Source organism: Humulus lupulus, chromosome 4, assembly GCF_963169125.1.
Source record: "Humulus lupulus chromosome 4, drHumLupu1.1, whole genome shotgun sequence".
Taxonomy (NCBI): Eukaryota; Viridiplantae; Streptophyta; class Magnoliopsida; order Rosales; family Cannabaceae; genus Humulus; species Humulus lupulus.
Genome location: NC_084796.1, coordinates 41,055,309 through 41,072,574, shown reverse-complemented (window position 1 = coordinate 41,072,574; position 17,266 = coordinate 41,055,309). Strand labels below are relative to the sequence as shown.

General features: G+C 32.4%; 1 protein-coding gene across 1 annotated transcript; it reads left to right on the top strand.

The window, feature by feature from the left end:
- Positions 1 to 3,527: 3,527 nt before the first annotated feature.
- Positions 3,528 to 5,566, top strand: LOC133830352 (uncharacterized). Its single transcript, XM_062260324.1, has 4 exons — positions 3,528 to 3,882; positions 4,331 to 4,411; positions 4,864 to 5,003; positions 5,100 to 5,566. Exons 1-4 carry the CDS (start codon positions 3,574 to 3,576, stop codon positions 5,347 to 5,349), a joined length of 780 nt encoding a protein of 259 aa, XP_062116308.1. The 5' UTR covers positions 3,528 to 3,573; the 3' UTR covers positions 5,350 to 5,566.
- The last annotated feature ends 11,700 nt before the right edge of the window (positions 5,567 to 17,266 follow it).

The following is a 17,266-nucleotide window of genomic DNA, read 5'->3' as shown; positions in this document are numbered from 1 at the left end:
GGAGATTCTGGATGAATCTCATACTACCCCTTATTTTGAGTCTATGCTTTTACGAGCCTACATTTCAAGGTCATTTACTTAATATCAAAATTTTGGTGTAACAGAGAGCTTGTAAAATATGAGTGTGTGAAAAATGAAGAGCACCAATGCTCTATTTTATAGGCTCCTAGGCTCAACTCTTCCCTTAATTATCTCCACTATCATCAAACAAAATTTTAAAATTTAAAACTCCCTCCTCTCCACTAGATTTCAGCCAAGACCTATTCAACACTCTAATCTTATGCTAAACCCTTTCTTTTAATGCCACACACACTCTCGAGTGTAACCAAATGGAGCCAAAGTCCATTCTTATTTCCTTTTTAGTCTCCCACGAATACAACAAGCATTTTCAAATTCAAAATGTGCCAACAACCTTCAACTATCACACTACACTCTCTAATTTAGTCTTTTGACTCCACATTCATAGTTTTCTAGATCCACTTTACAAACTTCTTTTGACACATATTTCATTTGAATTTAATCAAGCCTCCACGCCACCTATAGTATTTCAAATAGTTCATCTCTTTCTTGTTTCATGCTTCACAAGCCACCCTTTATCTTGGTCTTCACCAAAGTGAATTTCGGGTTGCTCAATACAAGATTTTTATGCCACTTAATTAAATCAATTTCGTGTGTATACTAAAAATTTCAACTATCTACACTTGTTGGATTTCGGCTACACCTTTGGATTAAAATATATATGACTTAATTTTGTGCCACATGTGTACAACATTTTACCACCTATATGATGTGTACATCTTTTATAAATTCTTATTTTCCTTATGAAAACTATACACTAATTTAATTTCTACATGTGTCTTTATGTTCCATAAAATAAATAAAATTCTATAAATAATAACTCCAATAATTATAATTATCCAAATTACAATTATTTACTAAATCATAGCTTATAATAACAACATTTCTAAAGCAATCTTTCTAATTCCACAACTCAAGTTATAAATCATAGTATAAAATAACATAATTTCATAATTAAAGAGCTTATAAGAAAGTAATAATCAGGTCATTACAAAAACTCCCCCTAAATTATATCATTTACGAAAACCTAGTCAAATTGTTAGGTTTCGTTCCATTTTACTGTTTAAATACTAATGTGGCATTGTAAATTCTGATATAGTATTATCACGAGTAGAATAATTAACATTTTTGTTCCCCTAATTTTGACCATTCCCAAATCGTGCCCCTTTTTATTTGAAAAATTAATTAAAAAAATAAAAAATCTATTTTTTTATTAATTGAAACCTAATATTTTTTTAAAAAATAATCCAAAAATTAAAATCAAAATAAAATTAAAATAGTAACATTAGAAAAACATTAAATATTTGAAAAAAAAAATCTTACTATTAGTTCAAATTTATAATAATTTAATATATAAAAATCCAAAGTTAAATGAAACTAAAACCTAATTTCCAAACTAAGTATACATTATTTGTCAAAAATCTAAATATACATTCAAATTTAAATCAAATCATATGCATCTTCTTTCTTTTACAAAAACATTATAAGAAAATGTATTTATCTAAATTATATAAGAATAATTAGCATTTTTGCCTCCTGAACTTATAACACCACCAGATCGTGTCTCATAAAATATACGACCTGTTAAAAACTTACATTGAATTATATCATTTATAATAATTTAGTATATAAAAATCCAAAGTTAAATGAAACTAAAACCTAAATACCAAACTAAATATACATTCAAATTTAAATCAAATTATACGTATCCTATTTCTTTTACAAAAAAATATAGGAAAATGAAACGATTGGAGCTCTGCAACGCAAAACTCACCATGAATGAATCGTTTCTTTTTAATTTATAACAAAAATAAATATATTGCTAATATGAGTCTATTGGATTAATTAAGATTTTATTTATATTTAATTTTTTTTATTTTATTCATATTTGGTATTTATTTGATTTTTTTAATATCTAGAGTGAATTTTAAAGATTTGATTAGAGTTTAAATGGCTTTTATTTAATTTTTTAAGATTTAAATTATTTTTATAAGGATTAATAAAAACATAGATTTTTTTTTATTTTTAATAAAAAAGACACAATTTGGTAGTTATCAAAGTTCAGGAGCCAAAAATGCTAATTATTCTAAATGTGACAGTGACATTGCAATACCACATCAGCATTTAAACGGAAAAATTGAACGAAAGTTAACTGAATGACTATGCTTTTTAAAATGGAAAAGTTGATAGAGCGTTTTTAACCGGCTGTATATTTTAGGGGGCACGCTCTGGTAGTGTCATAATATGCTCGGGGGCAAAAATATTAATTATTCATTATATAAATATTGGCATATAATTTTAAACAATAAAATGTATTTCTATACCCACTTTTCTCACATTTTCTTTAGTATGGCACTTTCTTAAAATTATAATATCAAATTTCATAAATTACAATTATGTAAAATTATAAACATGAATATCCACACACACACAAATGATCATGTAAAAGGTTGTGATTTTACTAATAATGTATAATAAAATATAGGGGTAGAAAACAAATCAAGTTTTCTTTTATTCATTGTTAATTTTGTACCTAATGAAGACTTTAGAAGTGTGATTTTAAAAAAAAAAATTAATGAGATTTTATTTAATAAAGAGTAATTATATATTTTTAAATACTTAATGCTGTGGTACATAACTCAAAAAAATATTATTATAAATTATGCTACATTATTGACAAATAAAAGATCTATATAATAATAATAAAAAAATAGCTTGAATTTTTTGTTCTGGTTATCATAATTTTGTGTTCTAATGTTATTAAACACCATGTGTGATTAAATTATGTGTACTTTTTATATTGATTTATTTCATAATAAATTAAAAAACTTTCAATATTAGATATTATTATCCAAACAAAAATGAAAGTAATTTCTAAGTTGGCTTTCATACCATTTTAAAAACAAATTGGCTTTCAAAATATTTATATATTTAATGAGTATATAACATTAGCAGTATATCAATATTGAAATTGTCAAGTCCAATAAAATTAACAAAGAAATAAGGTTAAAAATGTCTCACAAACTGTTAATGTTATGCATTAGTATAAGTACAAGTAAAAGAAAAAAGCAAAAAAGCAAAAAGAAAAAAAAAGAAAAAAGAAGCACATTTCAATTTATTGTATTAAAATCAATAAATTATTCAAAAGTAGTAGAATGTACAAAAAAAACTTAACCGGTTGCCAACATTTCTAAAAAATTTACCCTTAAACAAATTTTAGCCATAGGATTAAATTTTTTAACTTACCAATTCAATCCAATGGCTTCAAAAGAATAGAGGATCACACACCAGGTGAGGGATTAAATAATTGGCCTTATTTTAAATATACAAATAATTTAAAAAACTTAAAAAAATATATTTTTTCAATTAATTTTTAAATTATATACGAAGTCAAAATAAAGTCAACCTTCTCCCCTTGTTGGTTGTTGCCATATAGTGTACCGTAATGCAATAGATTTGAAAATCACTGTAAATTTCTTCGCAGCTCAACCGACCATGCCGGGCCCTGGTCCGCACCTAATGTACGCCATGAGCTCAGGCCTGGGCCTGACCACCCTCTCCAATTGCCGGTTTACTCCACACCATACCTTAACCTACACCATCAACGCCTTCTTTGGCCCTGACATCGGCTCCTTCTCCGAGTGGCTCAGCTCCACCGTTGGCATCGGCTTCGGTTCGGCCCTCGCCGATGCCATACACCATCCTTTCTATTACGTCCTCATCCTTGGTCTTCCTCTCTCTTTCTTCTACTCTTGGCTCTCCAGATTTTTTATCCAAAAGGGTGTCCTTCATTCAATTTCTGGGGTAAGTTTCTCTGATTTTCCTTTCGTTTGTTTAATTAATTAATGTTTTGGGAAATGGGTCAATCTAAGTTTGAGCACATTTTAATTGAGCTAGTTTGATCTTTGTTATTTTTGTATTTTTGGGGTTTGCTTCAATTTCTATGTATCATTGAAATCCAACCCAATTGGTTATATTTTTTAATTAGGAAGAAACATATTATCACTTGTATGTATAAATTTAAACCGTTTGAGTTGTTTATATTGCTCTTAAGTTTTAGTGGGTTTGAATGGAATCGTTGATTTTTGTTTTGGATTAGCTAAATAGAATATTGCTTGTAGTGGTTGGAAACATATTGGGCTGTGTTGTGATGGTTGAAGTTCTTTTCTTTTTTGCTAAAGATGTTTTGTGTGATTCATGGTACATCACATTGCTGATCTTAAATTCTGGTTGGCTGCTTTTGATTGCACAGGTACCCCTTTCTAAGAGGCAGTGTTTGTTTTTGGTGTCAGCTGGTTCTTTATCTCATTTTTTCTTAGATCACTTGTTTGAGGTAATAATATTTAGAAGTTGATATGCTATGTTATTTAACCTTTCTCGTTCTACTTCTTTAGAATATTGTATTGCATACTAAGCTTTAACTGCCTCAGTCGTTTATAGTTAGCTAAATCCTTAGACTTCACTTTCAAGTGAAAGGAAGTGAACAGTTTCTTCAATGGTCTTCTATACTTAAAAGTCCTTGGAAGAAAGAGTTATTTGTAACCTTTATGGACTTGGGCATGTGTTTGGAATCTACTGTGAGATAGGAAAATTAACTATGTTTTTGCTGGGTTGTAAAAGAGATAGGACTGCCTAACATTGGACATTACTGGTCATTGTATATAGACAAGGAGATGGATTAATAATTCTTCATTGCCTATTTGTTTTTCATTCCAAAATTTCATATTGGTTTGTCACTCTTAGTGTGATTCAAATGGATGGTTTTTCTGCCTTGCAAACCTGCAGGAAAATGGACACACAGCTATGTATACCTGGATATTGAGCACTGGTTGGTGGAAGAACCGAGCACCTAATAACCCAGATGCTGTTGTTATAGTTGGTCTTTTATGTACTTGCCTAATTGGTGGTTTCATCTTCATCAATAGGTATTTTCTTTATCTTTTCCATATAGAGTTTAGTTTTTCTTTTGCGATTCTTATTATGGTTCATGACATTTGTGTTTCAATTCCTTTGGCACGCAGAGTTAAATCCTTCAACACAATAAAACAACAATCAAACCAGTCAGTGAAACTTATTCTGATTGTGGCTAGCTTGTACTGCTTATGGTGTTTTAGCCAGATATACTGGGTAAATCCTCGTCGAGCGGCAGTTGGTGAAGAGGCTGATCTCGGAGTTCTTGTGTTCTTAGCCACATTTTTCTTTCTTCCTCACTACTTATGTATATCGTCAATGCACTCAAAAGATCTTGAAGCAGAGCAAATCTCATTATAATACTTATTCATCTTCACAAGAAGAGGACCTTACACACATATGATACAGTATTTTTCTTTGCTGTAATGATCATAATTTGTAAGGTGTATACAAACTCCTATATCTTCTTATAATATGAGCTTACGAACCTGTGAAATTTTTTAGATTCTCGTTCACTCTGGCTGTAACTTGTGATCCATTAGAATTGGAACTTAAACCTTTTTCTCCTGCGACTTAATTCTTTGGCACATGGTATTTCAACAAATATAATCTGTTAATCCTTGTAATATTGTTCGCTTATAAATTGCAATAATCAAGATTCACCTTAAAAATTCAAGAAAGAACCACAGTGAAAAATACACTCACTAGAAACCAAGATTATTAAGTTGTAAAAACATTGAGATTTATACTGGTTCAGATAATTTGTCCTACGTCTAGTTGAGTACCACCACAAACTTTATTGATCAATATTCGAACATCTTTGTACAACCCTCATTCTTCACAGTTAAGAAGAACATACAAAAAGTGATAGTACAAAATTCCTTGTACACTAAACTCGACCAAGCTTTCTTATTTTCTTGAAGCTTTCTCTCACTTATGACTAAACACGTTCTCTCTCTTTCTTGAAGGACAAAACCAAATACCAAGCTCACTCACTCTCCCTAACATTAACAAAATGATTATATATATATATATATGATTTTTCTGTGGTGCGGGCCTACGAAATGCCCGCAACTATACGACTGTTTTCACTAGCTTCCAATTGGCCCAGAATAGTAGGTATATAATGTGTATAATGGGGATGCAAGTATTTTATATTTGTGTAGTCCAATCTAATTTCTTTGTTTTTTTTAGATTATATATTCTTCCTAGTTTTATACAGCATCTTTTATTTTTTTATGTTTTGACCAAAAATTTTATAAGACATATTTTGTTTCATTTTTAGTAGAGTGATTTACATTTATAGTTTAAATATTTACATATAATTGTCTTTGAACGGGTTAAATATTTATAATTTTATTATATATTTATTTTGTATTTACAAATAAATATTTATATTTATATATTATAAGATTAATTAATAAATTATTTAACAAATATAACTTTAAAAAAACAACAATCTAAAAAAATAGAAAAAACAATATGGGATGGTTATATATATAATCAAATATATTTTTATTTTTTAAACAATATATATATATATATAATATAATTAGGTAATATAACATGTGGTCTTTATAATAATTAAATATATATTTTTAGATCAAATTTTTGGGAAATTTTTATTATATCAATTTTTTTTAAAACAAAATTATTGTCTATGTATAATATGAGAAATTATTCTATCAAAATTTCATTTAGTGTATGCAATTAGCAATGTGAAAAAGATAAAAGTATAACACAAAGAGAATAATATTATATGGTCATAATATTCAAACATGTATTTATTTTTATTATATTTTTTAATAGTCATATAAATAAAAAAAGATGTTTGATATAATATATAAGTTAAAGACATTTTAAGAAAAATTAAACCAATAGTTTTTTCTTTTAAAAATAAGTTGCTAAGTAGAATCACAATGCTATATACTTTTCATATTTTGTCAGCTTGGTAGTAAGGATAATGAAATGCTCGTATTTTGTAGTGAAATAATCAAATACTATCAAATATAGACTACATTAACTATCCAATACTTGAGAGTGAGAATGAATTTTAATGCAGCTATCTACTGTGTGTTTGATTACTATTTTGTTTTTATATTATCTTTTTATTTTTTTTCTATTATTAAATGAGATTAAACTTTTTACTATATGATAATATGTTTAAATATAGCAATAATAATAATAAAAGTAACTTGATGTTTTCACACTAATAAACTAATGCACCTTAACAGATATACATGCATAACAGTTAAATTAATAATAATCAACTTATACCACACGTTACTTTAATTTTATAATTTTTTCTTCAAAATTATATCAAACTCTTTACAATCTCATATTTATTAAGCCTTTCATTTTCAAAATAAAACCTGAAATCTCAACCTTACATATTTTTTTAATTTTACAATTTATATTGCACATATACTTTTAATAAATAAGCAAATTATAACATTTAATTATATATTCTTATTTATTTATTTTGTATTTCGTAATTCATAATTATATAGATATCTAGTTATTATATAAATTCAATTAATAAAATTTATAATACTTATTACACTCCAAATTTCAAGAATAAAATAGCAGCCTCAAAATATAAGCTAACAAGAAAAAAGATCGAAAATGAGAAAAGTATTCAGCATGATTACTTGTGCAAATATTGAAGATATATTTAAGTGTCACATCACTGGCACTCGAGCATGCAATGTGAGCTCAAAGCTAGAGGTTCCCTCCGAAGGAAAGTCTCGGAAGAATGACGATGATAAGGCGATGTTAACGTTGTGCTAAGCTCGAAACATCTTGCAGGCTTGAAAGCGCATTCACATAGCAAGCGTGTATACGGTTATAAATTCCTACAATTGTGGGTTTAGTTAAAACCATGTATAAACAACTCTATTTTTAAGGGATATTTGTTTCAGTAATGCAATTGATTGTATCTATTTAAATTTATTTGTATTTCAAATTCAAATTAGATATGTTGTAACTTCCCTAAAATTAAGGGGAGAATATTCTGTAAACCGGCTCTATAAAAAGCCTAGATTTAGTCATTTATTGGCTACGCACAATATTGTACTCAGAAACTCTATGAAATTTCTCTCAAAGCTTTAACGCATATTATAATAAAAGTGACTTGTGGATGTAGGTAGATTTAACTACTTAACCATGTAAAAAATCTCGTTCTTTTCTTTTCTTTCTATTTTTTTTTATAAGTGCTTAATCACTCTAATTTTTCGTTTTAGTTGACGAAAACAGCGTCTACAATACTAATTAAGTTATCTAATAAAAAAAATTGTACTGGTTTGGTACTTTTTTCGTGTGAAATATAGATTCCAACTATCTATTAATCATGAATAATACTCATGAGATACCCTAAAATTATAAAATTGATATAAAATTGTACTTGTTGATTGGTTTATTCGTCAACTTGCACAGAGTACTAAATGAATAGTTTTTTTTTTTTTTTTTTTTGTAAAATCTAATATGGAATCTTTGCTATGAATAGTGAACCAAAGAAAAAGAAATAAATGCAGTAATAAATGAAAGAAACAAAAAGTTATAGTGGTTTGGGCCAAACAAGATGACCTACGTTCACTTTAGTTAGTAATATTTGTGATTAACTTTGAATCCTCAAGAACAAGTACACTAAGTTTGATCTTGATTTTGGGGCAGTCAAAGTAATGGAGAGAGTATGAGCTCTCTCCGAAAATGAACAATTATTGACTTATTTTTCTTTCGATCCTTGTTACATTTTTATTTGCTCCATTTATAGCCACGGAGATGGGGAGAGTTGACGTTGGCAACTTCTTTCAGTCTCACCAAAAATAATACTGTTGTGTCTTGTTCATATAGAGCTTGAAGGCACACTCTGGTGTAGAAGAAGGCTCGGGTGGCGAGGGCCACCTACGAGCAGCGAGGATCTATGGCGATCAGCTAAGGCCTTTGGCTACCAACTAGGACATCTAGCGACTAGCTAGGACCTATGGCGTGCACTCGATTAGCTAGGACGATTGGCTAGGACCATTTCCTTCTTATGATTGGCGGCAACCTAGCTATATAGGGATCATTTGACTCCACGAAATGGGAGAAGTAGATTGGTGTTAGCGAGGTCTGCCTCTGCCTAAGTGATGAGAGAGTGACGATGGTCACTCTTCTTGGTGAATGATGGTGACTGTAGCGTTTTTCTACTTTGTCTTGACACGTCATTGCTTTGTGGACCGCCATGTGACAATGCCGAATTTTGGGTATAACACTACTCTAAACTCAATTTTGGTCAATGAATAAAATTATACTATCTAGATTCAGTCAATAAAATAAAACTATTTTAAAAAAAAGTAAAGACAACAACAAAATCTTCTTTTCACTCTCTGTGCCCTTCTTCCTCAACTCTCTCCCTCAACATATTTTTCTTTTAACATATTTACACCCTAAAATTTTATTAAGACACCCCACTTATTATTAAAAACTAACATATAATAATATATATTTTTTAAAATTATTCTCACCTTCTTTTATATTTTTTCTTCTTTTTCTTAATTATTCTAAAATACATATAAATAAAAATATATCTTAAATGTCTAAATATATAAAAAAAATTAATATGTATATATATATATATGAATACCATGTTATGGTAAAAATTTTAAAAATATATATACATTATTTTCAATAAAAAATTATAAAAACGAGATAAGAAAATGATTGAAATTAAAACAGAAAAGAAACTAAAGAATGTAAAGAAAAGTTGAGAGAAAGTGTTTAAAGTTTTTTTTTAATAAAATGGGGTGTATATATATTATTAAATATGTAATTATTATTATCTATATATATGACAATTTTTTTTATAGGAGATTCTCTTTAAACTTTATCGGTGGGGCTCTTAGTGTTCTCATCCCGTACGTGAACAGTTTTCGGCGCGATTTTTTAATGATCGTGTATATTGTAGCTATTTAGAGCATCCTGCAAATTTTCAAAAAATTCCGAATAGTTTACAATACCGAAAACTAAGTTCAAACATGTTGTTGTACGCATGACTAATTTTTTTATTCCCATGGAAAACAACATGTTTATGATAACACAACTTTCCTTAATGCTTCAAAAAATATTACGATAACTATTTTATAATACTTTTTTGGTATTATAATAAGCATTTTTTCTTGTAGTACCGTTGGCAAAGGTTTTGCTTTTGCTTATAGCTAAAAGCATAAGATAAGTAAAATATTTGACTTATTTTGTATGTTTGGATAACTATTTTATAAAGATTTTTTTTTTATGAAAAAATTCTTTTAAAAGTGTTTGGATATCAATAAAAAAAAGATCTTTTATAAGTAAATTAAGAATAATAAAAGTATTCTACTATAGAAAATAACTTCTCAAAAAGGTCTTTAAAAACAAAAAGCTACAAATTCTAACTTCTCAAAAAAGACATTTTAAATTAAAAAATGACTTTTTATTTTTACCCAAACACTCCAAAATTGCCTTTTATTTTAATTCTAGAAACTAAAAATAGCTTATAACAAGCTAAGCCAAACGGGACCATGTGATTGAAAACTCATCTTAAGAAAATAAGTCTTCATCATCTTTTTCACTTTTGAAAAAACAAGAAAAAACTGATTTAAGTTTTATTTAAATTTTAAATTAATTTTTTTTTTCTACTTTTAATAATATATTTCCTATTTTATCATAATTCTAATGAAAAAAATTAATGCCATTAAAATATATTTTTGTAATTTTAAAAGCACTTTTAAAAGTAGACCACAACTAAAAAAAATTAAGCTTTTACTTCTCTTCTTCTACCATCAAAAAGTAAAAGTAAAAGTAAAAGTTGTCTCAAACAACGTAACAATCTCTTAAACTTAAGCTAAAAACCCTTTAACTAATGTTGTCGGCAAATGTCTTCTCCTTTTAATTTGCACTTTAAGAAAGTTGAACTAATAATGCACACCCACCGCCAACAAATAATGTCATTAATTCTTTCTATCAAATTTTGCAAGTAAAAAGTAAAAGTAAAAGTAAAAGTTATTTCAAACAACGTAACAAACTCTTAAACTTAAGCTAAAAACCCTTTAACTAATGTTGTCGGCAAATGTCTTCTCCTTTTAATTTTCACTTTAAGAAAGTTGAACTAATAACGCACACCCACCACCAACAAATAATGTCATTAATTCTCTCTATCAAATTTTGCAATTTCTTATTTTGTTGGCTTTGTAGACAATAGTCCCAAAAAATGATTTTATTGACAACAAACCAAAATCAAAATTTCAAGGGTGGTCTTGTCTTCTAAAATGGTTTGTTATGTATGGATTTGTTGTTGATTTTTTTTTTTAGTGTTGGTGTTGTTTTGTCTAAGGTTTGTACATGAAAGTTCTTTTCAAGATTGTGTACGTGAAGAATCCTGTGATCTAGGATGGTGTCTAGTAGTTCCTTAATGCAGAACATAGAGACCTGATATGCAGATATTAGATTAGAGGAAGGGGAGAATGGAGGAATCTTGTATGATAATGTGGAGGAAAATGAAGGAATAGATGTCTGATGGTGCTTAGTAGGGAGATTCTTAACTGAAGGGATTATAGACTTCACCATCATGCAACATCAGTTGGCTGCTTTGTGGCGTCCAGGGAGGGGAATGTATGTTAAAGAAATACAGAATAATCTGTATCTTTTCCACTTGTACCATGAAATCAATATTAAGTGTGTGATTGAAGGGAGCTCGTGGACGCTTAATAGAAACCAATTGATATTTACAAGAGTTGAAGAAGAAGTGCCGAGAAATGTTCGTCTAAATAAGCTTGATATCTGGGTTCAGGTGTTTGATGTGCCACCAGGTTTTATGTCAGAAAGAGTGGCTAGGGATGTGGGAAATAGCATTGGAGAGTTCGTTGAATCAGATCCCAATAATTTTGTGGGTGTTTGGAGTCCGTGTGACTCTCTATATTGATATCCCACTGAGGAGAAGGTTGAAGATCAGGAAGAGTGGCAGTGAATGGTTCTGGGTATCATTTAAGTATGAGAGAGCCCATATTTTTTGTTTTATTTGTGGACTCATTGGTCATTCGAAAGGTTTCTGTGAGAAGCTCTTTGATAGACCTATAGAGCTAGTAGAGAAGTCGTATAGAGCTTGGATGCGAGCTTAACCTCCCCGGAATAACCAACTAATTAGGTCACAGTGGCTAAGATTGGGGGTGGCGGTACAAATGATGGTGCCAAGAGGACGTGGGAATGTTAACTACATGCCGAATATGGGAGGTGGCACTATTCACACATACATGGAAGTTATGGAGAATGAAGGTGAGATAGCGAGAAATGTGGGAGCAGATACTGGAGGAAATGGTAGAGATTTGACTCTGCCTCAATTAAGAGGGAATCGTGGGATGTTGAACATTAATGACAGGGTAAACGTTGGTGATAAAGTAGGGGAAATTCAAAATGATGGGCTACTCATTATTGACCCAAAATGTAGATGTTTGGTGGAAGGAAGTGTGGGTGGGCCTAAAGAGAACTTGGGCCAATCGCAATCTGGGTCTGTGGTGGAAATGGGCCTGAATATTTCTGAAAATCCAAAAAATGTGTCATTGGCGTGCCTTGGCAGTGGGGCTCGCCAATCACCATGAGTACCTTGAGTTGTAACTGTCATGGGCTTGGGAACCCACGAGCCATTCAGTTCCTAAAAGAGCTAGTTTTGCAAAAGAAGCCCAGTTACATTTTTGTGTGTGAAACATTGTGTTCTAGAGAAAAGAGTGGAGTATGTGCGCCGACTGCTTAGTTTTGTAGGAGCCATTTCCGTCGAAGCCTAGGAAAGGAGTGGTGGTATGGCTTTCATATGGAAAGGGAAGGATGAAGTAAGTTTGCTAAGTTTTTCTCATAATCATGTAGATGTTTTAATTAAAAGTAAAGGAATTTGTGAGTATTGATTAACTGGCATCTATGGGGACCATAATAGGGCCTAAAACTTAGGATTTCATTAGGAAGTTGAAATCTCAAAGAGATACCCCTTGGTGTATGATTTGGAATTTCAATAACATAATTAGCTATAAGGATAAAAAGGGTGGCTTAACATATCCAAATGGGTTTGTTCAAGGCTTTCAAGATGTGATTCAAGATTGTGGTGTTCATGATCTTGATTTAGTTGGGTATCAATTCACTTGGGAGGCAGGCTGTGGAACTGACAGGTGGGTAGAGGTTCGGTTGGATAGAGGGTTAGTGTCCCAAAATTGGTTGAATTCTTTTGTATCGGCTAAGTTGTTTAATTTAGAAGTGTCTTCTTCTGATCACTGCCTTTTGCTTTTAGATCCCTGTTTTCGGCAACTAGTGTTGGTTCAAATTTAGATTTGAGAATGCCTGGGTTCATGAGCCAATGTGTCAACATATTATACAAGATAGCTAGAACTCTTGTTTGGGTATGACTAGTCACAAAAAGGTAAGGTTCTATAGTGAGAAGCTGGCGCAGTGGGGTAAGGGGATAACATGTAATTTGGGCGTGTAAAAAAGAAATTAAAAGTATAAAAGGCAGGATAAATGTAGATGGGGTTAGGAGGTATGCAGCAGAGCAACAGAAGTTTTTTGAAGTCATGGAACAGAGGGAGGTGTTTTGGAGAGAGAGATCAAAGTAGCTATGGTTACAAGCAGGGGATCAAAATAGTAAATATTTCCATGCCTCTGCTAGTACAAGGAGGAGAAGTAATCAGATCCATCGTCTTAAAAATAAGGATGGGGTGTGGGTGGAGTTGGAGAGTGGACTCCAAGATGTTATGATAGATTATTTTCAGGTGTTGTTTCAAGCTTTTGAGTCTGAGTGAGGGGAGATTTTAGAATGCATAGAGCCGACAATTACTAGAGACCATAATGAAGAGCTAATTAAGCCTATTTCGAAGGAGGAAGTCCATGATACTCTCTTTTAGATGCATCCTGACAAGTCCCTAGGTCCTGATGGGATGACACCGGCGTTCTATAAAAAATATTGGAGGATTGTTGGACAGGATGTTGTGGAGGTAGTAAAAGAATTCTTTGATTTAGGGAATTTCACAAATAGCTTAAATAATACTCATGTGATTTTGATCCCCAAGAAAAGGAACCCTGAGAGCTTGGGTGATATGCGACCATTTTCTCTCTGTAATGTGCTGTACAAGGTGGTGTCCAAGGTTCTTGCTAATTGGATGAAGTATTTATTGAACCAAGTTATATCTGACACTCAAAGTGCCTTTATTTCAGGTCACTTGATAACTGACAAAATTATGGTATCATTTGAAGTTATGCATTATTTGAAAAGGAAACATCGAGGGAAGGATGGGTATATGGCACTCAAACTTGATATGAGTAAGGCTTATGACAGAATAGAATGTCCTTTCTTAAAAGAAATCCTGAGTAGAATGGGTTTTGTTGATAAATGGGTGCAATTGATTATGCATTGTCTAGCATCTGTCCAGTACAAGATTCTGTGTGGAGGTTAGGAGATGGGACCTATTGTGCCAACAAGAGGGATCTGACAAGATGATCTGATCTCACCTTATTTATTTATGATTTGCGCAAAAGGTTTCTCAGCTCTTATCAAGAAGTATGAAAGGAAAAAATGGATTCATGGGTATAAGGTGGCTAGAGGTGCGCCTATGGTATCGCATATGCTCTTTGCAAATGATAGTTATATGTATTGTAAGGCTACAGAAAGGGAAGCATAAAAGATTTTGCAGCTCCATAGATGTTTTGAAGAAGCTTCGGGCCAAAAAGTTAATAATGTTAAGTCCTTAGTGTTTTTTAGTTCTAACACATATCATCAATTATGAAGTGCGATTTGTGGAAGCTTGGGGATGTATGAAGCAAGTGAGGGAACTGTAGCGTCCCAAATTTTCTAATAAGGCATAAGACCTTGATTAACGTGCCTGGAGAGCAATAATTGATTTAATTATGTTAATAAATGAATTTGATGATTATGTGATTAGAAATGCATGTTTAGGTGAATTAAATATGCATGTGGGCCCCATTTGGCTATTAGGGGCATATTTGTAATTTTAGCTGGTTGATGGCATAAATGACGTATTTGTGTATATTGTGATTGATACCATGAGTAAGTGGTGATATATTTGTGATGCATGATCCGAGATAGTCCTAGGGGGAAATTTAGCTAAAAGTCACAACGGGGTCATATACTCGGCTCGGGAGGAGCCTGGGGGTATTTTGGGTATGTTATATGTGTTCGGGAATTATTGAGTAACGGGTACTAGTTTGGTACTGATTTGGACATGTCGGGGTTAAATAGGGATTTATGGGAATACTGGAGGAATTAGCGGGATAAGGTAAATGACGAAATTTCCCTTGGGTCACTTAAGGATTTAAGATAAGCTTAAGGGGCAATATGGTCTTTTGGCAGGGGTTATACATAGTTTAGAGTAGGCTTAGTAGTCTTAAGAGGTCACTGGAACTAAAGAGAAGGAAGGGAAACATAAATTCTCACCTAGACTCATTACTTTCTCTCTCTTGCCTCCCTCTATCTTCTTGGATGCTTGATGGCTTGAAGGGTGTATTGGAAATTTAGACTATGGGAATGAGGGATTGAGGGCTAGAAGTGTATAGGAATTACTCAGGTCGAATCTGTAACAGAGGTAAGCTCTTAAACTTGGTTTTACTGTTGAATTCTCTTGGAGATATAGGCTTGCATGGAAATGGGTTCCAAGTATGATCTTGGATGTTTGCAGAGTTTATGGGGTTATTTATGGACTTATTGTGTTAACTAGGATATGTAAACAAGGAATACAGGTTCAATTATGAGTTTTATTGATGTTTGAATTATGAAAATTGGGGTTTAGGCTCAAGGAAAACGCAGGAAAAATTGTGATTTTCTGGGTTGGGAGGTTCGAGCTGCGACCCTGTTCTTCAAGCGCCGCGACCCGCGTTTGTCGAAGAGGCTGGAAGCCTCTGTCTGCCCAGGCGCACCGCGACCCAAGGTTTGGAGCGTCATGACTCGTGTCCCTCAACAGAGAGGCATTTTACCTCTGACTTGAGCGCGCTGCAGCCCTTAAGGGGCTGGGCCACGACTCAAATTCAAAATATTGGTTGTTTGAAGGTTTTTAGCTCGGGAAGGATTTTACCACCCGGATTGGTAGAATCCAAGGTCTCAGAGGCTAGGATTATATTCCGAAGTTATTTATTGGATTATAACTTGATGGATGGCTATTATGAATGCGTTGTGACTAGGTTTTCAGCAAGGCTCGAGGTAGAGGACTATGCTTGGGATTGCGGTGCTCAGATAGCTTAGGACATGGGTAAGAAAACTGTTGTACCTGTAGAGCAGAGTGTGGCCTTATTGTTTGTATTGGAGGGCATGGCCCTATTGATTGGATTACACGACGTAGCCCTATAGTTTATGTTTAGTATATGTTTAAATATTTGTTGATATTATGCTATGTGATGCATATTTGTGAATGAACAGCGAAGGCCGGGAATGACGAAGGCCAACAACGGCAGGAAGCTAAGTACGACAAGGGGCCGGGAAGGGCATTGAGCACGCAGAGTGCAGAGCTGAGTACGTCAAGGGGCCGGGAACGGCGTTGAGCACGCGTATTGCAGGCCGTTAAGGTGAGACCCTCCTAGGATGATGGAGTCATCCTCTTGGTGCAGACCACGAACTCAGGGCCTGGTAAAGCACCTGGGACGGCATGGCCGCTATGTGTTTAGCCTGTTGGCTGTCTTGTTATATGCTGTTGATAGATATGCATATGTTATTTGTTTTGTGTTGAGTTTTCTTGCTGGGCTTCAGCTCATGGGTGCTCTATGGTGCAGGCAAGGGCAAAGGAAAGGTCGACCAACCATGAGTATGGAGAGCGTGGAGTGACAGGTACATGTTCGGCCTGCCTGGCCACCAAGGCTAGGGTTATTTTTTGGGAAATGTACTGTTATAGTTGATTTGTGGCTTAGGTCGACCTTAAATGTATTTTAAGATGTAAAGTATTTTCTGAATAGTATTTTGGGATCCCAAATGTATAACTCTTTACGTTTTTAATGGATGACCACATTGTTATATTTAATGCCTTTAAACGGCTTTTATTATGGTTTAGCAACACTTTTAACCAAAAACCTCGGTTAGCGAGCTAATGGAACATTTTTAACTCGCTTAGTAACGACTCTAAGGAAGTAGGGTGTTACAGGAAGTATGTATTTGGGTCTTCCTAACATGATGGGATGAAACAAATGAGTATTGTTGGGTTTTCTGTAGGAGAGAGTGAGGCAGAGAATAAAGAATTGAAATGGTAAGCTACTCTCTAGAGCAGGAAAATAGATTTTAATCAAA

Excerpts from the sequence above, each read along its gene's own strand:
- LOC133830352 (XM_062260324.1), top strand. The coding sequence starts at position 3,574 with ATGCCGGGCCCTGGTCCGCACCTAATGTACGCCATGAGCTCAGGCCTG. Across the intron at positions 3,883-4,330 it reads TCCTTCATTCAATTTCTGGG|GTACCCCTTTCTAAGAGGCA; the intron begins GTAAGTTTCTCT and ends TTGATTGCACAG. Across the intron at positions 5,004-5,099 it reads GGTTTCATCTTCATCAATAG|AGTTAAATCCTTCAACACAA; the intron begins GTATTTTCTTTA and ends TTTGGCACGCAG.